The sequence below is a fragment of the Eretmochelys imbricata genome, chromosome 8 (genome assembly GCF_965152235.1).
Source record: "Eretmochelys imbricata isolate rEreImb1 chromosome 8, rEreImb1.hap1, whole genome shotgun sequence".
Lineage (NCBI taxonomy): Eukaryota > Metazoa > Chordata > Testudines > Cheloniidae > Eretmochelys > Eretmochelys imbricata.
The window spans coordinates 82,714,550-82,740,349 of record NC_135579.1 but is presented as its reverse complement, the minus strand read 5'-3'; the positions used below and the strand labels follow the sequence as shown (position 1 = coordinate 82,740,349).

The 25,800-nt window shown below is 42.0% G+C and overlaps 1 protein-coding gene across 1 annotated transcript in view; it reads right to left on the bottom strand.

Annotated features, from left to right (window-relative positions):
* ADGRL4 (adhesion G protein-coupled receptor L4) overlaps positions 1-25,800 on the bottom strand; it is a 93,537-nt gene that overhangs the window by 40,511 nt on the left and 27,226 nt on the right. The window contains exon 3 of the mRNA XM_077825130.1: positions 355-507. Coding sequence (XP_077681256.1) covers positions 355-507 — 153 coding nt within the window. The remainder of the gene's footprint in view (positions 1-354; positions 508-25,800) is intronic.

The following is a 25,800-nucleotide window of genomic DNA, read 5'->3' as shown; positions in this document are numbered from 1 at the left end:
GTGTTGGTAGACCCAGGAGAAGGTGGCATAAGGTGGAAAGAATGTGGGCCACCATTTGGCCTTAGATCTACATTCCTATATAAAGCTACTGCATTCAGGTTAAATCCTGAAGTTCTGTTGAGGTCAATGGGACTTTTGTTGAGTAAAGATATTAGGAAGAAGTCTTTAGTTATTGAGACATAGGGGCTTGAACTGGAATACCAGGTCTGTGCCACTCTGAATTATGGGAAGCTCTCATCCAAATTGCACAGATCAGGGCACCTGAATTTCTTTTACTGGATTTCTCTAATTAACAGGATGCATAAGAAATAAGTGACAATTTAAAGCTACCTGGCTGACATTACAGTAACTTACCCACACAAAAGGTTCCATCATTAGTTACAAACTTCTCTTGACCACTGCTAGATCTGAAACCAGTTGCACACATGCAGTAATAACTCCCCACAGTATTGGTACAGTTGGCATTCTCTCCACAAGGTTGTGTAGCATTTTCACATTCATTATCATCTGTCAAGACACAAATTACATAAACATAATTTTCATTTGTCAGTTAAATAAAATAATGGTTTAATCTGGACTCCAGTATTTTTTGTTTATCGATGTTGAGACTGACATGCTGATTATCTGTTTAACACTGGCCTCACAAATGCCAAGGACTTAATCATGCTCAAAGCCACATAGGTATCCAAAGTAAAATCAGCCATGTATTAGAGGAGAACAGAAATGCTTGTACTAAACTGATGTTCTAGCAGGAATCCCCACTTCCAAACCACATATCAGGTCAGATACGCTCATGTTTAGAAGATCTCCAAATAGAGACCTGGTGTGATATCCTGGGTCTCAAACCCAGGCCTGAGAGTGTCCAGATAGCTGTCGCATTCTCACCTCCACCCAATGTCTGCTGAAGGCTGGTGGGTTGAGAAGCTAATAGGACAACAGCCTCAGCCAAGGAACCCCACACAGGTGCCTGGACTGGAGGATTGCCAAGCTCCACTGATTGGTTCAACCATGCCACGTAAGCCAGAAGGAGGCATAGGAAGTTGTCTGAGCAACTAGGTGATTCCCTGTTGCTGCTGCATTGGATCCTGCTTGTGCCTGCTTCCTTCATTCTGCACCCAACCCTGTTCCTGATTCTGCTCCTGGCTTCCCCCTGCTTTTGTTCCTGCTCACCACCATGTTCCTGCTCTGTGCGGGATCTTTGCCTCTCTTCCAGTTCCTGTCCTCTTGCCTAACTTCTGACAATCAGTTACCAGTCCCAGCTCTGGCTCTGGTAATTGGCAGTTGACTCTGGTGCTGACCCTTGACTTTGTTCACTGACCTGGACACCTGCTGTACCCACTAGACCTGACTTCTGTTCTGATCCTCAGACAGTTGTCCCAGTCCTTAACATGTGGATGGTGTCCCGAAATCCACATATGGAGGATGGGCCATGGGCAGGTGCCAAAAAAATGTGCACAGATATACAGTATATTGTTTTCCACTTCGATCCTTCTCGAGATTTTTTGGAAAAGAATGCATTATCTTTGCTATGGAGCCTTCTCTCCTTAGGGTCCTTGGGACAGCGAATGCCAAAGAGCAGAGGGCTTCTGCCAGGGGCAAGTGTCCTGACCTAGATAACCTTCATCTCCCACAAATTCTGGAGGATTCACCGACTATAAAGGCAGGCCCACTGGTATATTTCAGAAGGGGGCCAACACATGCTCTTAATGGAACAACAGGGAAAGAACTTCATAAGGGTATCTTTCTGAAGATTACCCCTCTAGACACCTTTCCTGTGGGTTTTATCATAGGGGTGAGGGAGGAGAAGGGGAATGATCTAAGTGATTTGACAAAACATACTAAGAAGCCAATTGAATCAATACACACAATACAATTATTTCTTCTATATTCTTCCATACACACTGCATTCTGGATGTTCTATACAATTAAATAATCCTCTGACCAACTTTAGGGAACAGTGCAAAACCTTCCTCTCCAGTAAAGTATATCCACTATAGCAAGAATGACACAACACTGATACCTCCATCCACTCAAATGTTCCCCCGAAAACTTCCCCCAAAACCCTGAAGCAAAAGAAATAAATTAATCTAGCAAGAGCTCCCCAGAACCAAAAAATACTCCAAGAAGAGTTTTTCATCCTAAGAGAAGGAGGCCCTGGCTATTCTCATGAAGTCCACTAGGGACTTTGCTCTTACTGTTATATGGAAGATGCTCAGAGTCTACAATGATGGGGAGCAGTATAAAACCCTAAGATATAGCTACTAATTGCAGAAATATAATTATATTAAGAGGCATGGTAGCAGGGAGAAAAAATCATGGCAAGTGTTGCAAATCTAGACTGTTCTCAGTGGTAGCAGATGACACAACAAGGAGTACTGGTCTCAAGTTGCAGTGGGGGAGGTTTAGGTTGGATATTAGGAAAATCTTTTTCACTAGGAGGGTGGTGAAACACTGGAATGCGTTACCTAGGGAGGTGGTGGAATCTCCTTCCTTAGAAGTTTTTAAGGTCAGGCTTGACAAAGCCCTGGCTGGGATGATTAAGTTGAGGATTGGTCCTGCTTTGAGCAGGGGGTTGGACTATATGACCTCCTGAGGTCCCTTCCAACCCTGGTTTCTATGATTCTCTGAAATAAGGTGTTTTCAGACACAGGTGCCAGCAGATAAGGACGATACCAGTGTGCCAAATGAGTTGAGAGAGTGGCAAGAATAGAGTGAGCTGACATTTGTAAGGCTATAGCAGGGACAAATGTCTGCCTTGTAACTTATTCTGAACCCCTGGAATAGCCCTTGCACAGGGACCTTTTCAGATGTAAAGTTAATGGGAAACCCTTTTACTACATGTGATTTAACACACCTTTCAGTTAGTTCACAGTGCAAATGCCACTCAGGAACATCAAATGGATTTACAACATTCTCCAGGGGACTTTGGGTCAATGCTAATGAATGGATTACACTCATTATAACTAATATTGTAATTTAATTTAATAAGGAATCCAAGTGTAAAAGCAATTTGCTAAGGTATGTTAACAATATTTATTTTATGGCTTTAGCAGCTGTACTTCTGAAAAAACAATAGAGAAGGGTGTGTGATTTGGCTCTCACTTACAGAACACTGGTGTACACCCGAATTATCTGCAGTGAAGTAATGGAATTGCATCGGGGGAAAACTGGTGTAAATGAGATCAGAATCAGAGCCCAGAAACTAATATTTTAAGATATGAGCACTTCATGACCTGTGGCATGTTTCTCACTCCAATGACAAGCATGCTAGAGTACATGCCATAGAAAACTTTAACCTTCGCGTTGTTTTCTTTTAGAACTCACCCTCTTGGGGACAATGACTGTGACCATGGAATTGCATTTTGTGTGTGTGTGTGGGTGCGCGTGTTTGGTGATCTTGTTCAGCATGACCTATTACTGTGATGCACACTATCCATTAGAACCCTAGCCTTTCAGCTGAAAAAATCAGCGTGGCTATGAGTGCGCCATACAAAGTCTGCAATTAAAATCGAAAACTATGGTGTTGGGGCAGGCAATGCAATGGTTTCTAGAAGATAAGACGCAGTGGTTTTGGAAAATGTGGGGTGGAACCCTTGGAAGAACAGAAGTGGGTAAGAAGACTGGCTGCATGGAGATTTATTCAAGGCCAGGGGGAAATAGGGCTGAACAGACAGAGGTCATTCCATTTTGTGCGTGGAAAAAACAAAAACTCCTGCCTGTGTTTTCTAGTGTCTCAGACATAAGAACGGCAGTCCTGAAAGCCTGGCTGTATGACAGCTCTCAAGTGGCCCGAAGAACACGCTCAAGCAGTATAAACTGATTTATACAGTGGACACTGTTAAAATCTTTACAGTTTTGTCTAATTAACTTTCCCGTGGTACTGGCAGCATTCCATATATTTTGGGAGCTCATAAATATTTTAATGGTAATCATTGTATATTGGAAGGATCTCCTGTTCTGGGAACCTTTTCAGATAAGTGCTCCTGCTGGCCCCCACTTTCCTGAGAGGAAACAAATCTCTTTTTTAATCACCCTACAAGCCTGGCTTGTTTTCATTCATCTGGCCTGACTAGCTAATGAGCACAGAATTTTAGGTTGCTTACACAGAGGCATCGCAGGAACTCCTTACAAGGAAGATTATGAGAACTAACTTCCCAGATCACTTAACGTCAGATTTACATGGATGCAACTCCATTTACATCAATGGTTCTAATCCTGATTTTCTCCCGTGTCACCGACAGCAGAATCAGGCCTGATCTATGTATAATTTGATCCACAATGTCTATGAGGGTCCTAAGAACTGTGTACAAATATTTGAAGTATCTCAGTACCAAGAAAAGAGAGAAACTATTTAGTATTGAACCTACAAGTGCTGACGTGATGCACAGCAGGAAGCAGATGGCTATTGCTCTCCAGCACTATCTGTAAATGCAGGCTATGTCTATGTACAAGCGTGCAGAGAAGTAAGTCTTAAGCCTCTTGTATGTTTCCTCTTTTACTCTGCTGTAACAGTGCAGTTAAAATGAAGGGTAGGATATAACAAGACAGAAAATGTGTGTGTCTAATGACATATAGGAGTTAAGTGTGAGCCTTAGCATCCTTGAAGACAATGGACTATGCACATGCTGTTAAGTACTTTACTGGATTGGAGCCAGAGTTCTGAGCTTCTTGCAGGATAGAGCTCCTAGTCCAGAGGAACTTGGTGGTCACACTGCATTGTTTTCGTTAATGCCTGATAAAATTCACCAATTGTTCCCTGCCATGGTCATTACCTTTCCCTCATGCTTGCACTGTGCAAGATAAACTTTTCTGATGTGGGACAAGGCATTAGAAATAGGAGTAATAGGAGAAACTATTACTATTGGAGTTGGGGTGGTCATTTAGACTTGCGCAGAGTGGTTGCAAAATCAGAATGGCAGCATTTTACAACATTTTGCATATCGGTCAACAGTGACACAGGGTGTGCAGTAGAAAATTAGGCCAAACATGACCTTAGCCATCTCTAACCTGGCCACCAACTCTGCTTTCAGGAATACATAAAGTTTGACATAATCTAGATTGGAATGAAAGAAACCTCAAAGTCATCTGAAATGAAACCTAGCAATTTACATGTCAAACACAAGCAAAGTGAGCATCTGAAGTGCTAATATGATATCAATGAAGACTTGACAGTAAGCTTTCATTTAGCTTTTCCTACAAGCTCAGATTTCATATATGTGAAATTTTGAGTAGACCATGCCAGGGATATAATTTAGTGGACCAGGTCCTGCTCCCATTGAAATTAATGGCAAAAGTATCACTGACATCTGTGGAACAAAGGGGATGCTTGCTATGGAAAAAAAATCACTGAGTTCCTGCAAGGGATAGAAAGGGAATGTGTTTTCAAGAAAAAAGAAATTTCACATAAACTTTGAATTGTCATATTTAAGTATTCTGCTTGACTTCACAAAAATATTTAAAAACCACTAACAACAAAACATATTTTTCAATTCTTTTTATAGTCAAGATATTGAGCTACTGTATAAAAAAATCCAGTGTGAAGCCTAGGAGTTTAAAGATGTTTTCCAATTTTTACATAATTTATAATGCTATCAGATTTGTGGTTTATGGGGAGTCAGACAAAAATCAGGATTTATAGATTAGATAATTTCTAACCCCTTCTTAAACAAACTTGTTTAGCAATATGGACAGAAAGGAGGATACGCTAAATGATGAACAGGCATATGAGCCATTTGCTTTGTTGCTGCATAATCTAATTATGACATGTGTATGCACAGTAAAACAACTGCTGGCAAAAGAAACCCATGAAGCATTGCAGGCAATATTTCAGGAATGCAAACTAAAAATCAAGGGAAAGAAATGACACAAGTGAAACAGGTATTGTTTAAAGATTTTTTTTAAATAACTGATGAATAAATATGAATGACTTTTAGAAACAAGAGTGGTCAAATTACAAGGGTAATTCTTGTGCCTGAATGGTAATGTGTCATTCCAATCTATTTGATACACAAGATGTTCACAGAATGGCTGATCAGTCTTGAATTCATTTTTTTAAGCAGAGTTCTATAATATTTGGTATGCACTCAAATTGTTATAATTAAATATCACAATGGGAGGAAACCATGAATAATTTGTGACTTAGTTACAGGAAATTAGGTTTAAGTAGCCCAAAGACCAAAAAGGACTGTACATGGGGGCGTGTACATGTGTTACTATAGGGTAGGGTGGTTTTTTTTCTTATAAGTGTAAAATAAAAATGATTATACATGCTGGTCTCAAAATTACAAAGATAATGGACATCTATTTTCAGAGAACACTTTATATTTTATGATGCATGGGCATATTTATAATCAAACAAAAATCCAGTTAGTTATTGGCCAGACTCAATTTCTCGGCTAGTTTACAGGCTATATATAAAGATGTTCTAAAAGAATAGGTCTGAGACACTGATGTGCTTTTACTTGCCCGCTGCATTTTGAATCGGGCTGATGTTATTTCTGTATGAACAGTGCATGACATTAGTTCATGAATTAGTTTTTGGATTAGAATTATAGGGTCTAATCCAAAAACCACTGATGCCAAATGTGTGTCTTTCCATTGACTTCTGCAGGCTGTGCATTGGACCTCCCCACCCCCAACCCCATAGCTACTGTTAAAGAAAAGCTATAACTATGTCTTTCAATGCAGTTATGAGAAAGTTTTACATATGGAACATTTCTTATGCATGAACTCTAAATTGTGGATGAAATACAACTTTTGGCTTAAAATAATAATTTATGTGTCTTGATGCCACCATGTTACTGAAAAATGCATCGTTGTGCTATTCAGCATGACTTTAACAATCTGAATTTATAGTACAAAATTCTCCATCCCCATTCCACTCGACATTTCAGTTTCTCTGGCATTACCCAATTTTAGTGCACCATGGAAACTAAATTACAATCTCCAATATGGCTATATTGGAACTATTACAGTTACAAAATGATATCACTGGTCAGTAATATGGCAGTAGCTAAATAGAAGCCCCTGAAGTGCCAACCCTAGTTTAAACGTATGGTTTGATTTGAAATACCCTTTTCATTTTTTTCTTGAGAGAAAGCATGAACTTTCCGGGGGGAGGGATAGCTCAGTGGTTTGAGCATTGGCCTGCTAAACCCAGGGTTGTGAGTTCAATCCTTTAGGGGGCCACGTAGGGATCAGGGGCAAAATTTGGGGATTGGTCCTGCTTTGAGCAGGAGATTGGACTAGATGACCTCCTGAGGTCCCGTCCAACCCTGAGATTCTATGATTCATGGCAGTTAGCTGAGCAAAACAACTGCCTTCAAGGATTCCCATTAAAAATTAGTGAATCTCCATGATAAACTTTGTTACAGTGAGAACAGCTGGTTAGCCAAGGAGTCTCAGGTTCAGACCTGGCATATTAGGCCTTAGCCAGGAAGCAATGGCATTATTTTTCTTATTAGAAATTTTGAAATGAATCACTTTGATTTTTTAAAGAGAGAGAGAGAGAGAGAGAGAGAGAGATTAATACCTTTGTTTTCCCCCAACCACAAAATATTTCTACAACAAACTCAGTCCTCTTGGACCCACCCATAGCAAGCAGCTTGCTAAAATGATGCACTGAGTTTTAAAAATCAACAACTGAACAGGCACAGTAGCTACTTGCCATAAAGGCAGTTACACATTTGATGTTATTATGGCTCATAAGATACACAGCTCATACTGCTGCTAATGATACGCTCGCAGCTTTATCATCAGACTTTCCTCCCTCCCCGTATCGCCTTAAAAGAAGCAATTAAAACAGAGAATCAGATTGAGCCCTGATTCAGGCCAGCGTAAACCAGGTTCCCTGGTGGTCAAAAACCTGTCAGGATGGTTGTGACAGCACAAGCCTGGGGACTAGCGTGGAACCATCACAGTCTGAAAAATGGACAGCACTGGCTGGGAAGGGAATGTAGCCAAGGTGGCTGGGGAATACACTGATTCATTGCATTCTGCTGTTCTCCTTTGACAGCAGCCTCGCCTGCTAGAGCTCCTGAAAAGCCTCTGGGGGAAACTTAAAGCTGACCTTCCCCAGCATAACCCCCAAGAGAAAGCAGTGGTGAAGTGCTTCACTTAACCCCTCAAAAGCAAGGAAATGAAGGCTTCCTGTAAAACAAATTCCAGTGCTACTCACCCTGCTGTGCTTTGCCTGTCTAGAGGTCTCAGAACAGCAAGCGATCTTACATACAGTGCTCATGTGCTGCAGTACAGTATATCTACAGTTGTAAGAGACTGACCCGAGGATGGCAATCTGCCTTTCTTTTCTGCAATATGTTACCATTAATGTTAATTTAACACAATTTATTTATGATTCTTAAAATATTCAGCATTTAGGTTTGGTTCAAATCAGCAGGAAAGAGCAGATGCTTAGATGAACCATTTGAGACTGCAAAACTGGGCTGGAAATCTCATTAGGATTAATGTCTTTCATAATGGGCCTGATTCATCTTTGACCTCTGGTGCCTTTGCACCAGCTATGCTGGCACAAAGGGAATACACAGCAGCCACACAGCTGCTATGGGAAATACCTGTGCCTCTTTCCCGCTGTGCTTTCATGGCTGTGCACCTCCTTGCAAGAGTTTATGGCACTGGAGATGCCCCAGGCATTCTAATAGCATGCTGAGGTCTTTTAGGCGTGTGGGTATAATGGTTCCACACCCCAGTTCCAAACTAACCCCGGAAAGCCCTGGAATCAGTGAGGCACAAGTCTTCCCTCTCAGTCCCTGCACCAGGCTCTGCACTGATGCATGGGCAAATTGAGGCCAGTATTTCTTGTGCTTCTAGCTGAAAAATGGGGCTGCATATTCCATGTAAACAGACTCTGAGGTCCTGGTTTGAACCTTGAAGTGCAAAGCAGCCCGCGCAAATGAAGGACAGTGGGGAGGAAAAGGGTTACACTTTTTTGAAACCAAAAAAACATTCAGGATGGTTTATTCAGAGCTTGGGCAAACTTTGGAGAGGTTCTTACGTTACCCAAAAAGCTTTCCTCATTATTGTTTGTAAAATCAGACATTAGAAATTAAATGTGAAATGCATTTACTATTGGGATAAATGCTAGTCATGAGAAGTGTCATTTGCTTAGCTGCACAGAACAATGCACTTGTCCAATGTGTGTGGAGTATCATGAAAAGAAAATCTATAATCTGTGATCATTCATATGTGGAGAACAGACTGAAAGAAAAAAAAACATCGTTAAAATGCTACTCCTTGACTGGAAAGAAAACATTTACCCTGCAAAGCATCAACTTGGACTCAAGAAGAAGAAGCAGGTTCTCAAATTAGTCAGGTTAGAGAAGGGAAAGTGAGCATGGGTGTGGGGGGGGGGAGGGAATTCAATCATTTTAGGATCCATGTGAGGTCTGGAACAACTGCGTACGATCTCACTGTTCCCATACAGAGAGGGACACGTTTATTTAGCAGCGTCCTGGGCACTGTCACTCCTCTTCCCTCAGAAAGTCCCATGAATGTGTAGGGGAAGGAGATGTGTCACAACCTCCCCACCTTGGCATGATTCACCAAAAATGTGTGGAGGTCTGCAGCACTGTAGTGTTGAGGGTGGGGGTGGGAGGAATCTCAGAAGCAGCAGTGGACCGGAGAAGACTCAGTAGCCCATCTCCTTTACAGCTGCTTGGAAGCTTATGGGTGGTTCCAGAATTCATGTGAAGAAACAGAGTCAACTGCTTGTTTCACTTAGGTGACTCCTAGCCCCCTCCCTGTTCAGAACAATTTGAGGAAAACTTCACGAGCGGACATTACAGAGAATTCCTCTCTCTGCTGTGAATTTTCCCATAGGAGGCGGCAACTCCCCCCACCCTCCAGGAACCCAATAGCACTGGCTGTTCTATGAATTCATCACAAAGCAAGTAGAAATTTTACTTCAATGACATTATGTCCATTTACACCAGCAGAGCATCTAGTCCGGTGAGATTGTTACGACGCAGACTGAAAGAAGAAGAGCGAGTGACCTGTTTGTAATAGCTTAGTTATAACAGAAAATGATGAGTCACAAACAAAATTGAAATGCTGGCAGTCCAGGTTAGCAGTGAGTTGTTTGAATTCTCAGTCTGTGACTGTGAGGAATGGATTAGTTCTCTGGAAAATGGGCTGATGGAGACTTGACAAGAGGAGATGAACAATGATCCAATTTCTACTGAGCAGTCACATGCATCTTCTATACCTGAGTAGTTACAAATACACTGAATTTATTTGGAGAGGATGTGAGCAAGTGAGACACCGTCATGCGTGTCTAAACATTTTGGTCCCACACCAAAGATTACAGAAAAGAACACAACAGCAAGCAGTTTGATTTTAAAAAAAAGAAGAAAAGTTTATGCTCTGGGCAACACTCTCCCAAATTTCCAGACCCTGATCACCACCAGCCAGAAAATGCATCATAACACTCTGGCTTACAAACCCTGTCATTGCAGTGTGGATAAACAAGTTTATACCTTGAATTAGGCAGACATACCTACAGCTTTATCTTACAAGCTATTCATAACATAAAACAGACAACAAAGGGCTTGAGATAAACAACACTGCATTAGGCCAACATATATACTCACATTTTGTTTATACAGGTTCAAATCCTGGAGTCCTCAGCCTGTCGACATTAGGCCCAAATGGCAGCAGAAACTGCCATTTCCAATTTGCAGGTGGGAGCTGGGGTGGGAAGCACTGAGGAGAATTTCACAACTCCTTGCCTGCTAGGAAGCCCCCCTCAGGAGCACGGAGGGGAGTTTTGAGCGGGACTGGAGTTAGGCTGAGATCTAACTGTACTCTGACCATGCGGTATGAAATGGACTGTGCTCACTGGCTATAATGAGCTATATGGGACTACTCACATGCACAAAGTTAGGCACATCCTTGCATACACTGCTGAACTGGGGCCTACTGGACGCAAGGGAAAACCACATTCTGTTCTGGTTTGGTCCATTATAGAATTAGAGGCCAGACATGAAATTTGGATCCAGAGTCAGGTGGGGATTCTGACCTCCCTCAAAGGATGGGGATGGGTGTTTGGATTTAGCTCAGGCTCATCTCCACTGAACTCTGAAAAAAAGAGCATTTTCTTGCATGAACTGCACTATCACTCCCACCAGGTGATATGATGTGAAATGGCAGTACAGCCTCCACATTCACCTGGAGTGAATGGATCCACAATTTATTCATATATTTATATTTTAAGGGTGGGAAGAGTCTGGTACCGAAGTGGGGCCAAATCTATAACTCATGGAAATTAATGGAAAGGCTCCCTTTGACTTCAGTTATTTTTTATTAGGCTGGTGGAGACAAAAATGGCACAGAAACAGAAGGAAGAATGAAAAACATATGGCCCATACTCTTCTCATCACAAATGGATCAAGTTTCCAAGTTCCTTCCTCAGGGAAACACAATCTGGCATGCACCCTTTGTCAAACATCCCATTTGGGTACTGGACACAACATGCTTGAGACATTACGGCAAGAGAAACCACCATCAGATGCCTGGATTTCCTCCACTGAAAAAAATGAATTAAAACAAGGTGATGTACTTTGGAATTGGAGTACATCGGATGTGGCTTGTCAGCAATATACAGGTGTGAATGTTTTTCTGAACACTACCAATAAGGGTTTTGGAAACTTCCACGCTTATTACATTAAGTCATTCTCAATTTGTGTTATTTTTTTTTGTTGATAACCGACTTATTTTCATTAAACCACATCTTCTAACCAAGAAGTAAAGAAGCATATGTACATTCAGAAAATGTTTTCTTTTAAAAGGAAAGTGAGAAGTGAAGCAGTGTCTAGAATTGAGAAGGATTCTTTGGTTGACAACAGTGTCCACTGCAGCATTAAATATACAGTCCAAATGAATGATTAATTTCAGCAGGGTAAGTAGAGCAGTATTTGTTTTAAAACTAAAAATAGACAACATCTCCATTGTAATTTCTTGTGGACTTTCCACTGTATTTTCAATTTGCCATGGTGCAGATATTATACCAGCATTACAGAATTAGAAGGATCAGAACCTGTGATGCTCAATTCTAAGTGCACAGTCTCAAATTAACCCTTTTTTGGCATTTGGGAATACAATGGTTTCTTCTAAGAAATGAATACCAGAATCCACTCTACAACAACATTCAGGAAAGTCAGAGCTAAGGCTACCATTCAGCCCTTAATTCACTCTGTTGTAGCTATTGCAGAAGACAGATCACCCACTTCTGAATCTTCCAGATGCAGAACTGTACGATTTATATGATCTTATGAAATACATAAGCCCAGTAGCACAAGTTCAGGATGGAACATCAGCCTACATGTGAATTTACTCTCTTTTGCATGTTTAAAGCAGAATCTTTACACCAACTATCCTCAGGAAAATGGTTTCACATCTAACTACTAAGTACCATTTTATGTACAGCACAGGTTGTGCGCATCTGCAAAGTAGTATCGTTGTATGTTTGTGTGTACGTGTACCCTCAGCATAAGTTAGTGGATCTCTCAGGCTGTTCTAACTCGTGTCAATTGCTAGCAGCTCCAAAGGGGCTGCAAATGCAGTCAGAGGCCAGAAAGGCACACGTAAGTATTGGCCACAGCCCCTTTCCTCGAGCAACGCCCCATCTACTGGCAGCATGAATGGGGAGGGGTAAAAGAGCCCTATGCAGGCTTCAGGGTGTCGTCTGTAACCCAAGGTGATACTTCAAGATTGCCTATGCCAGGAGTGGCCATCCTGTGGCTCCGGAGCCACATGCAGCTCTTCAGAAGTTAATATGCGTCTCCTTGGATAGGCACCGACTCCGGGGCTGGAGCTACAGGAGCCAACTTTCCAATGTGCCGGGGGATGCTCACTGCTCAACCCCTAGCTCTGCACAGGCCCTGCACCCACTCCACCCCTTCCCGCCCCCTCCCCTGAGCCTGCAGTGCCCTTGCTCCTCCCCTCCCCCCAGAGCCTCCTGCACGCCACGACACAGCTGATCGGGAGGTGTGTGGAGGGAGGGGGAGGCGCTGATCGGTGGGGCTGCCAGTGGGTGGGAGGTACTGGGAGCGGGGTGGGGGAGCTGCTGGGGGGCTGCTGACGTATTACTATGGCTCTTTGGCGATGTACACTGGTAAATTCTGGCTCCTTCTCCGGCTCAGGTTGGCCACCCCTGGCCTATGCCAACACTACACAGCTTAATTGATTAACAATATTTTGGGAAGGAAAAAAAAATCCATCCCTGCTGAAAACTTATTTGATATCATGATATCGGATGAATTAAAAGTCATTATAGGAAATCTCAGCTCTGAGAAACAATGGCACATATAATATGAGCCATTTGGTACCATCAGTATGGAAACAGAACTCCTGCTTCACGTCACTGGGTCTTCCACTTAAAAACTGGTGCCACATTATGGCACTATGTATGACATATATATATAATAGTGTGTTACCTTTCTCTTTAGAAATGCCAAGCTTTTTAAAAACAAATTGCTTTAAAGTATCTGAAATAAAGTATTTATTAATTTTCTTGCTTGCTCTTAGATTGAGGTCTGTTATAATAATACCCTCTGTCACAGTTTGGGGCAACTGTATTCCACCCTCTATGGTTTACTGAGGGTACCGACCTTCAGGCTTCCTGCTTCCCAGCTGTCGCTGTCTTGGGTGGAGACTCACATCTCCCTACCTCCTGACCAAGTGTATTTACAGGTTGCACATTCCCTGCCTACACTGTGAAGCCCCCAGCAAGTCAGGCCTACTTTGCTTTTCTCCTCAGAGGCTATAAATAGCATAATTCCCCACAGTTATAAGTTACCACCCAGCTTTCCCTATGCAAGCACATTAAATTCTTATGATGAAATCATTACAGAGAAAACATATTAAAACAATGAAAGAATTGACACACGTGCTAATAAGCTTACCAGAGATCATCCCATCTCCAACAAGGGCTCTGGTAAGAAGTCAATCCATCAAACCCCACAAAGGGGTTTTCCTGAGGACACAAGTTCATAAGTGCCTTGGCTCAAAACAAGCACACCATGAATCTGAGAGTCACCCCTATGTACTTGCTGGGCCTTTGATCTTGTCCTCATGCAACGGTGACCAGCAGACAGAAGTCACCTCCTCATGGTGAAGTTTCAAAAGGCTGTTTTTTTGCATTACCCCGGGGGATACCTTTGTGTACACCTCCCCTTTAAAGATTTCCTGGGAAACGCACTTGACTTAACAAATTCTTTCTTGTCTTGCCTGTTGTTTCCAATGGCCCTTTGAAGCTAACAGCACTTCCCAGGGTTTACATTAGTCATGTCTCCCCCCTTGAGATGTTACGTACAATCCCACAATAACACAAACATTTGCAGTTTAATATAATTAACTCCTAAAATACTCCAACTTAATTCAATAAGGTTTGTCCTGGATATTGCAGGAAATTGCATATCTGTCTCACCCTCCATTCTGGGTAATAAAATAGACCAAAAGATGTGGTAAAAATTGCATTGACAGAAATAACGGTTCAAATACAACAGAAGCCCTTAAAGAAGGGCCTTCTGCAAAAGATATTTGCTCTGTGTGGAGCAGCATTCACTGATTTCTAAAACCAGGAGCTAATTATCCTCTGTGTGGAGAAAGTCCTTTTCAGAGATCTGTCTGGGTATCAGAGATTGAGACTATGATATGCTTTAGTCAAACACTAGTTATGGGGCTCACTGCAGAGGTAACTGGATGAAATTCTATGGCCTGTGATACACAGGCGGTCAGAATAGATGATCTAATGGTCCATTCTGGCCTTAATCTGTGACTTGATGAGAGACACTGAGCTATGTCACTGTGGTCTCCTTTATTATTAAGGCTGAGTTATTAAAGGAAAAACAACCCCAGTAAATAAACCACTTGATGTTAGCATGGAGTGGACATTTTTTTCTTAACTGCCTCTGCTTCATCCTTTTTTTCCGACTGCACGTGAACCATAAAGCTACCATGTCACCAAACAGCTACATGATGACGCCCCTACTATTAATGTGACTTGGTGATAAACAAAATGCCTTCTATATTACTTGTAAGCCATTCAGTTAAATGCTCTGGAATTCAGTAGCTTCACTATTCAATAACAGAGTAACTCACAAAAGGAAACCATTTCAATCTATAATTGAGAAAAGCCATTACTTTTTGGAAAAGTTCCAGTCTCCAAAACGGAAGATATCATGTACGGTCTGGCAAGCTGAGACCTAGGAGGAGACACCCAGACTGAGGTATTCCGCCCAGAGGGAAAACATCCCAGCCATACTTCAGCTAGACTAATTACTTCAACTATAATAACTACTGTAAGTATTTCTAGCTACTGTAAATACTATAAGTATTCAATCCCTTGGTGAAAATCCTCTTTAGATAAGGAGTGTGTATATTACTGACAGTCATGTTCTTAGACCTGGACCCTAAAATTACATTTCTGGTAACAGGGGTCACCATCAAAAAGATAGGTCCTGATTGCCCTATACCTTACTCTGCTGTGAATTAGGACTAAGTCCACTGACATCAATGGAGTCACATAGCGTAAGATGGGGAGAAACAGGCCCCTCTTCCAAGTAGTAGCAGATTTTTGGGTTCTCACAAGTTAGTTTCCTCTTTGGAGCAGAAATTGGTGATTTGGAGCCATGTATTTGCTTAGTGCAATTTGTTTATTTACAAAATGAACACCTGCTTGGTTTTCTGGAGCAGAAGTAGAAACAAATAGCATGTAGACAACATTCTCTGGCAGAAACCTCAGGCTGAACACCTGTGCCCTGTCCAAGAAACAGCTCTCTTTCCTCTGTCTCGGGACTCACAGTATATCTACACTGTTAAAAAGTACACTCTTAACACAGGTTAGCTTAGCCAAGTTAAAATAACAACCAAGACACAGCAACTCAACTTGTAACTTGGGTTAGCAGCTTGGAGTTCAACCTGAGCTGCTAAACTGAGTTAAAAACTGTGACTTCACTGCTCTTTTAACCGAAGTTAAGAACACACTTTTTCCCCCCAGGGTAGACATATACACAGTCTTTGCCAAAACTGAGGACTTTACAGAACAATTTTCCTCTTACAACCCCAGCTTATGAGCTTTACAGTTGTGTAACACTGGCAGCCCCAAGCTGCCTTGAGACCCCATGGTTTGGTGAGCTGGGTTTCAGCCCTCCTTTTGTGCCTGTTTACAATACAGAGGATTCTCAAAGCTTGAACTCCAAGGGTAGAGTGAGTTAACCCACTCGTCGACTCCTGTGTGTGTAGTTAGAATATCAGAGAGACAAGGTGGGTGACTGCAAACGTGGTTTATGGCATCTTAACTCTTTCCATTGGGTAGCTTTGCCTTTGATGGTTACATCAGTGTTCCCTAATGGCAACCCATTACGGTATTTGTCAATAGAGATTGCACAGTGGTTTCAAATACCAATAATGTACCTGAGCAACTTATGTAAATAACCTTGTTAGCTATTACTATGTTTGCGCACGCACACACACAGAAATGCTTGGCACTGAGATGTGAAACTCCCAGTTTATACAGTGAGCAAGCTTGAAATGTTTCCGTTTCCAAAAAAAACTATTAAAGGTTTAGAAAAAATGACCTACGAGGAAAGACTGAGAAAATTAGGTTTGTTTATTCTGGAGAAGAGAAGACTTGGTGGGGGGAGGGAGAGGAGAGGGGCATGATAACAGTCTTCAAGTATGTAAAAGATTGTTATAAAGAGAAAAGTGATATGATGTTCTCCTTAACCACTAGAGGACAGGACAAGAAGTAATGAGCTTGTGGAAGGTTGTGGAATCTTCAAAAATTGTTGGAAATTTTTGAGAATAGGACAGACAAACACCTGTTAGGGATGGCCTAGATTAGACCTCAGTGGTTCAGGAGTCAAATTAGCAATCAACATTACCCACAAGAGCTGCAGTAGTGTGAATTCATTGTTTCATTTACTCTCTCTATATATAATTCTCACAGCAAAATGACTAACCAAGTATTCTAAAATTGGTTAATAACATATTAAAAGTATCCTATTTGGTTAATAACTTAGATTGGTTAATAATTAAATCACACAGTGTTTTAACATCATGTGTTCCAAAGAGCCGCAGGAGACACACTGAAAAGACACTCGCAGCTCCTGAGCTTCAGATTGAGTATCACTGGTCTAGATAATACTTATCATCCTGCGGGGACTGGATTAAATGATGTATTGAGGTCCCTTCCAGTCCAACATTCATATGATTTTGACAGATTCTACTGGCTTGAGAGATAACTTGCATACATATAACAGGGAATACTGCTGAAACTCGTAATGACACTTCAGGGTTGTGTAACTGCCTGCCCTGCAACACTGAGTGCCTTCAGCGCTATTCTGCTGTGGCTCACAGCCCTGATACCAACAGCCAGTCTACAATCCTGCAGGACTCACCCTGGCTTCCACCACCCAGTTACTTTTTGCAAGGTGACCGCAACACCCTCCCAGGCCTGAATTTTCCCCAACCTGTCTGCCAATGTGACAAACTGCTGAGGTTCCCAGAATTGTGAGATACTGGGTTACCCCTCTAAGCCTCAGCAAGTAAGAGTTTTGCTACTGCTAAGATGAGTGACAGCTCCCTGCCATACTAGTTTGCCTGCTAACTCTTCAGGACTCTGCCAGTGTTAACAAACAGCACATTGCAATGGCTGAGTTCCCAGAGATGTCTCCCTGCAGTGTCCAGTCCCCTCCTTACTGAATACTTTCAGAAGTTATTTAGTTTGTTGCTCCTTTAAAGAGTCAAGACACTGCAGGTCATTAACTTAACTGGGGTTTGACAAACACTCTTATTTCAGTCACAGCACTGAATAGGTTTATAGCTCCTGAAAATATAGTTTCAATCTTAATTTAGGACTTAACTTCACCAAAATTAAAAATGGAATTTGATTACATTTTATCCAGTTTGGGTGACTTCACCTTAAGAAAGACAGAGATTAAAAAGGTGCAAAACAATAAAATGGGTAAGAGGTATAGGAAGACAGATATGAGGACATGTTGCAAAAATTACTATCATGTAGGTTGGAAAGTAGTGACTGAAGGGATTCAAAATTATGAAGATTATAGCCAAAACTAATAACATCTGCCCCTTAATCTGAAAGCAAAGGGGAAACAATGAATTAAAGTGGCCATACATTCAGAAGAAATAAAAGAAAAATACACAGAATATAGTTAATACAGGGAACTCACTTCCACAAGAGGCCATCTAAGCAGTTGTACAGCATTCTCTCCTGTGTTGATTGGCTACTTGCTCCAACCCTCTCCCATTCCTTCCCTCAGTCTGCTCACTTCAGCCTCACTCCCCACATGCTCCCCCTTCCTCCCCCCTCTCACCTGCTCTGTCCTCTTTTCCACTCTCCCTCCCCTTGTCTTTTTATTTAGCTCATCTCTGCCTAATTCAACCCCTATCCCTCCTGCCATCCCCCCAAAGTGTCTTGGAACTGCATGTTTCTTGTCATCACATTGATTTCTCTGCTCAGATGTTATTTCCCTTTCCTAGGATTGCCAAGTTTGGCTGGACGTATTCCTGGAGGTTTCATTACATGACAATCTTTAATTAAAGATTAATCTTTAATTCCTGGAGACTCCAGGGCAATCCTGGAGGGTTGGCAACCCTACCCTTTCTACTACCCTTGAGAATGTAAGCACTTCAGAGCAGGTACTGTCTATTCCAGTGCCTAGTAGAACCAGGCCTCATTCTCTATTGGTCTCTAGGCACTACTGTAACACCCATGGTTATTACAGTAAACTATCATAATCATACCATTTTATCTCTACCAACTAAAATAAAAAGAATAACCAAATCTCATGCTTTGTGATCTTTTGTGGGGTTTCCACAGTACCATTTCCAGCACTGCACAAACATCTGGGTGTGTTGGTCAGTTTCCTCTCTGATGTATTGGTGACTGCCAGAGACAGAAAACCAAATTAAATGAACTAGTGGCCTGGAATGTCATGCTAAAATTCGAGGGCAAGATTCTTAACTACGTTCCAACTCCTTTGTGCCTCATAAAAGGTCCAGAATGGCATAAAGGAGCTCTGAAAGGTCAGGGAAACTGCCTTCCAAAGACCCTGCTGCAAGCCCTGGTGTAGAGAGTAAGCCAGAGCTGGGGTCAGGAGGGGAACATCAGGGATGAGACCACAGCATATCACACTGTAAAAATTCCAGGCAGCACTATGACTCAGGGAAGTTGTTATAACTTAGAAAGGCCCCAAGGGCTGTGCAAGTTATACAGGGGGCCTCTCCAGTCCCCAAAGCAGCCCAGGATCAAGAAGTTCACGGGTAGCTTAAAGTCACCCCTCCTTGCAGACTGTAAGTTATGTGCGGTGCTAAGATACAAGGCAAAGAATCTTACTGTTATTTCCTATGTTAAAACACAGTAAAGAACAAAGAAAAACCGTTCAAAATTAGCCCAGTTTTAGGTCATCTTCAAGGTGCAAGATAATCATGATTCTCTTGAGGAGCTGCACATTCCTTTAGTGCCTGTTTTAGCCAAAGGCTGTATCACTCTGTTGTTTTATGTTTAAACACAGTCTATTGTGACAAGCCATAGAAGTCTTGAAAGTGTATCATCTTTATTTCAGACACTACTTTGAGCCACGTGGTAAAAAAGGTCAACACAAGAACCTTAGAATTTAAGTTGTTTACATCCCACATATGAGGTGAATAAGGGAATGTGGCAAGGACATCCAAGGGAGATTAAATGAGGCCATTTTTTCCCAGTTGTACTTTAAATGTTTTTGTTTCTGCCTACTGTGGCGTTAACAATGTCATTGTGATATCCAGTGAAATTCCCTTATTTAAGTCCTTTCTTCCAAAATGCTTAATCAATCAAAGCACAGAAGTGCTCCATCATAGGATAATTGCAAACTGGCATGCCAACAGAGGGCATCCACATGCCATCCAAACTGGCATGCCAACACAGGTCCTTGGTTTCCTTATCTATACGGTAGGCAGAATGACAGCCATTTTATTATCTGAGAAACTGTTACCCTCACCAGATAAAAAGCTGTGCTTTGCCACTCTGATGTTTTCTGTCAGTGGAACAGAGCTGACTGTTTCCGCTGCATATTTAAAGGACGGGTGCAGTGGCAGCATATGTTGCTTAACAATAACGTTGTACGGAAACATCTCGTGAAAAGAGATAAGCAATGTACTAATTGCACTTCATCAGAAAGAGAAAAGAAAAACTCAACACAATTTCTGCTGCAGTCACTTCCAGTCAAGACATAATTGCAGAGCCATCTTTCTTGTCTACATTCGTTCCCCTGAGGAAAGAAGATAGCCGGAGAGAACATTTGTTCTGAGAGGAAAGCTAATGGGGCAATACACCCCAAAAAAGTACACCACCCAATGTTATAAATCCATAAAATATTTAGTAGATTAAAACAACAATTTTGGAAAATATGATAAAGGGAACCATTGCTTATATTTCATAGTTCTCCACAATAAAAACAAATATTACAGCACTCAGAAACATGTATCTTACTTCTACATGCTTGGTTAGAGCATGCAGACCTTGAAGGCTAACAGAAAAATCTGTCATGCAGAGCAATATGCAAACCCATTTAATTTTCTGTTGAAATCCTTCCTGACAGAGTGGACTTCTCTTGAATTTCAAAACAGCCAGCCTGTTAACTAAACTCTGAAGGTGGATAAGTCTGCTTGTCAACGCTATGCTTATCTCACTACACTATCACCTTGGCAATAATTATATGAAGTGCTGTAGACACAATTTTAAAATTCAGCATTTGCCAACTGCTAACAACAGTCACCCTGATACCTTCTACTCTAAGTACAGAGGGAGAGCTGCAGCACCTCCAATAGCACTGTGTGATAACTGCTGGGAAATGCTGACTTTTGAAGGGTGACTACAGTGATGTGGAAGGTGGGATATTCTTGTGGATACCAACTGGATAGTTTGGAATGATGTTCAACACAATACACTGGGCCTCATCATCTTCTTCACTGGCAACACTCAGACATAGGAGGTTGTCCAGGGTGGAAGAAAGGAAAAATGATCTTGTGGTTCATCACCAGACTGAGACTCAGGAGATCCGTGTTCTGTTCTTGTCTTTGCCACAGACTTTTAGTGTGATGTTGGGCAAATCACTTAATCTGTCTGTGCCTCAATTCCCCATCAGCAAAATTCTTTCTTTGTCCTTGTTTATTTATTCATAATCCCTTTCAGGCAAGTATGGATTCTTACTATGTGTATATATAGCACCTAGCACAATGGGGCCTTCATCTCACTTGGGACTTTTTGATGCTATTGTAAAACAAGTAATTAGTAAACATTAGTAACAAAATATTGCAAAGTCTCCCTCCAAATTCCCATGTTGTTGGGTGAAGGATAGTAAAAGATTAGGGTGTGACTTTAAAACAGGCTAGCTTGGAGTCCTCTCACATTAAAAACTAAAGGTGGAACTCCCAAACTCTGGAACCCCTGAAAACTGTGCAGAACTTGGAACATCCTTTTGAGGCCCAAGAGAATTTATAGACTCTCTGCCTCTGCGTTAGCTTCTGAACTCCTTGTTACTGTCCCGGCTCCCAGTGCTGCAGTTCCATTGGAGCTGAAACAAGGTTTCCACAGCCAGTGCCTGCTCCCTTGGGTTGTATTATTTTGTTAGTGGATTTATGGATGAGTGGATAATGCACAGTCCTAAGGCAGGACCTTAACCTGTAGAAGATTGATCAGGAGGAGTTCTCTACAAAGACATTCCCTCCATAACGAAACACAAAACTTCAGGCAGTAGTGGATTTAAGAGATAAATTGTAGCAAGAAAAAAAAGCAAATGCTAGACATACTTTGGGAAGCATTCCCTGTGCTATTTTACTGTGAACAACACCATGATGCTATGAGGATCAGTTGCTTTAGAAATATTTAGATTGCACAAAATTAATAGTTTCATGATATTTAGTATTTTTCTAAAGTATTAGCTCCTGGAATCATGTGATTACATGACAATTTTAGTTTACATGAGGAGAGAAGACTCTTCCCCCCCCCCAGTTCTAACCCTGTGGCTGCAGAGAAAAGGATCAAAAACCAAATTTAAAAAAAAAAATCTCATTTTTATGACAACCTCATGACTTTTTGATACCTGACTCATGATATTTTGAATGCTTCATCAAGAGTTGTTGCTACTTCCAGTGTCAAATTCTCAATACCATCCAGGATATGCTGTAATTCTTTAAAATTAATAAAAGAGAGGTATGCCATTATTCTACCTATCTCATTCTATTAAGGCCTCAAGAACTAATGTCTGGGAAAATTATGGGCAGAGAATTATTTACTTTATCATCTCTAATCAGTCCTTCAAACAATAACCACTGCAGCATTCTTGATCAGGCCAGACTAACTAATGTCTATTATCTGACCACCTAGCTAGGGTGACCAGGTGTCCGGTTTTGGACTGGAACACACAGTCAAAAAGGGATCATGGCAGCTCCAGACCACACCACTGACCAGGCCATTGACTCTCTGTTTGGCGCACCGCCACGCCATGGTGTCTGTCTGTCACCCCATCACTGGCACCCAGGAGTTCAAGGTATGTGTATCCCCATCTCCGAGTGCTGGGAATGGGGCTGCACCCCCATCCCCCTACCTGCATCCCTCCCCTATCCCATTCTGTCCTGCCCCCCACACCTACCCAGCCCAGCCCTGTATCCCTTACAGTGCTCTCCCACCAATCCTCTTCACTTCCCAGAGTTGCCACCCCTATGTCCCTCACCCCCGACACCCTTGCACCCCATTCACCTCCATACACAGCTGAACTCCCATTATATCCTTATACACCTCTGTGCCCCTCATGTCCTCATGCACCTGTAGCCTTCTGCCTCTCCCTGCATCCCTATCCACCCCCCTGCATCCCCATCCACCCCCGATATACCCCCCAATCTCTCTCTTCTCTCCTTCACTGCCCCCTCTCACCCCCACCCTGCTCTCATCCTTGGCCTCTTTCCCTCCCCATCCTCTCTCCTCCCCCCCATCTTTTCCCCTCCAGCCCACCCTCCTCCCTTCCCAACTGGGTGATTTAGGCAGCCCCTGGAAAAGTGTATGAAAAAGTGTCTCTGTATAGGCAAGTGTGTGCATACATGCATTGTGTGTGTGTAAGAGACTGTGTGTCTTTGTGCAGGGAGGTGTGTGTATTGCCGCATGTGTGTATACCTGTATGAATAAAATTTGCAGCCTAACTCTTTGACTTTTGTTCATTTTGCTGGCTAGTGCACAAAAAAATTGATGACATAAAATGTATATGTATTTATTTCATAAAAATTTTTAAAAGAGAAGGGAACTCTAAAAGAAATGTATTATTTCTTAAAAAGTGAATGTTGTTGACTAGTAATTGCAGAAGAGCCAATGTATCATACATTTCTCCTCACCTTTGTCTAGTTACATTATAAACTCTTTGTTGCAGACTCTCTCTTTTTATGTGTATGTCCAGCACCTACCACCCTGGATCCCTGACTTTAGTTGAGGTCTCTAGGCACTAAACAACAATTGTAATATTAAATAATGTGGAAGTATATGTGTTAGTGCATGCTAGATGTGTACACATGAATACTGTGTGTGTATCTGCATGTAGGTGTGGGAGTCAGGTTCTACAGATTTATTTATATAGGTATCTGGACAGGTGTGCATTTCTGTGGTTGCGCTCTATGGCAGTGGTTCTCAAAGCCGGTCCGCCGCTTGTTCAGGGAAAGACCCTGGTGGGCCGGACCGGTTTGTTTACCTGCCGCATCCGCAGATTCGGCTGATCGCGGCTCCCACTGGCCGTGGTTCGCCCCTCCAGGCCAATGGGGGATGCGGGACGCGGCGCGGGCCAAGGGACGTGCTGGCCGCCCTTCCCACAGCCTCCATTGGTCTGGAGCGGCGAACCACGGCCAGTGGGAGCCGCGATCGGCCGAACCTGCGGACGCGGCAGGTAAACAAACTGGTCCGGCCCACCAGGGGCTTTCCCTGAATAAGCGGTGGACTGGCTTTGAGAACCACTGCTCTATGGATTTGTGCTTGGGCTTAAGGAGTGGGCCTTTAATGGACCCACTGCAGCTGTGATAATGTGTGGTCCTAATTCCACACATAAAATTACAATAACTTTAGTGAACAAAAAACATGGAGCTGATTATGAAAAATAGGAAGAGGGGAGGGAAAGAATCATGAAAACCTTTGTGAATTTTTTTTAATTACCCTTTTTGACTACATTGCTGCCAGCTCTAAGGTCCTATAACGAATAAAACCTGAACTTAGCATAATACATCTGTCAAAACAATAAATATGCTTGTTTGGGCCTTGCAGTGAAAATGAGCATGTTTCCTCTATACATTTTCCCCTATACATTTCTTACATCTCTAGGTGGTGGGCTAACGGGGGATGGAATGAGTTGGGGGCAGGGCAAGAGAGTTCGGTTTTCTGGAATTAGAAAGTTTGCAACTCTAGCTCACACTTATCTATTTGTTTTACGAAGAAAAAAAGTATCTATGGTTACCACTTGCTGGGCTTTCTTTAAAATATGGAAAAGGTTTTCTTTGTCTTGTTTCTGTCTGCTGCTTGACACCTGGCTTGAAGCAGGGTAGCAGTGACAATCCCACTCCTCTTCCTGTCTCTGCACTTATTAGAAAAAAGACATGAGTTGGTATTTGGAGCAGAAGGGCACAACAAGCAAATTTAATTGGCATTCGGAACAGATGTGTGGCAGATATGAAGCGTTCTGTGTAAATCATAAACCTCCATTATGAATTGTAACACAGAACCACAACACCAGGGTGGAAAGGATCCTTAGCGGAAGAGGTGGCCTAGCATTTGTACACATTGTGGTATAGTAAAGGATTATTAAATTATCTAATAATCAACCCTGTAGACAACGTACTGTATGTGAAAAGAAAATCAACCACCAGGATTTTACAACAACAGATGCAAAACAGACACTTCTGCCTCCCTCCATGCTGGCAAATTGGTTGCTTTAGTATGTTCCATTTGTTGTCCTGCCAATTGCTGATCTCTTGTCAATTCAGTCTCAAACTTGGAAGAAAATTAAAAGGTTTAATGACATATTGGTTTCTGTATTTTATCTTTGAAATGCAAAATATATTTTTCAATGTTCTTAGTAAGAAAATTCCCCTCCCCACACCCAAAAATTGCAGCAGGAAGATATTGAACTAAATGGAGCTTTGCCGATTTATATCATCTGGGAACTGGCCCATTGTTTTACTGCATATTAACATAGAAAGTATTATTTATGTATTTAGATCTCGACACCTTACAAATGGGTGCATATCCATATGCTTTAGGCACCCTGAAAATACATACCCATGTTTTCTTTTAACATCTTTTAACATACCCAAAGAAATGTCCCTTAGAGTAGCCTTGAATAGCCAGACTAAAGACAACCCAGACACCATGACCAAGAAATCAGAGGAGAAATGAAAAATGATAGCAGCAACTACTGCCATAAAAACTTGCACCAATGAATATTAAAATGATGGAACCAGTAAGTTGGCCTACATTTTAAGGAGTAGCTAAAATACCAGGCAGGTCCAATATCTCATTTTACAAGTGACAATAGTTATACACCATTTATCAAAATACATCATAGAAAGAGTCTTTGTATATTGTCACACAGCCCTGGTTGAACTCCTCCAGCAGGACACTCACTAGGCTGCTGTGTTTGGGTTCTACCAGACAAAAACCATGTGCGTCCTTTGGCCTGAGTAGGCAATAACACTGTTTCCTTGGCTGCTACTTCCTAGGCACTAGCTGTCTGTTTGTTACCCCTTCATGGAAAT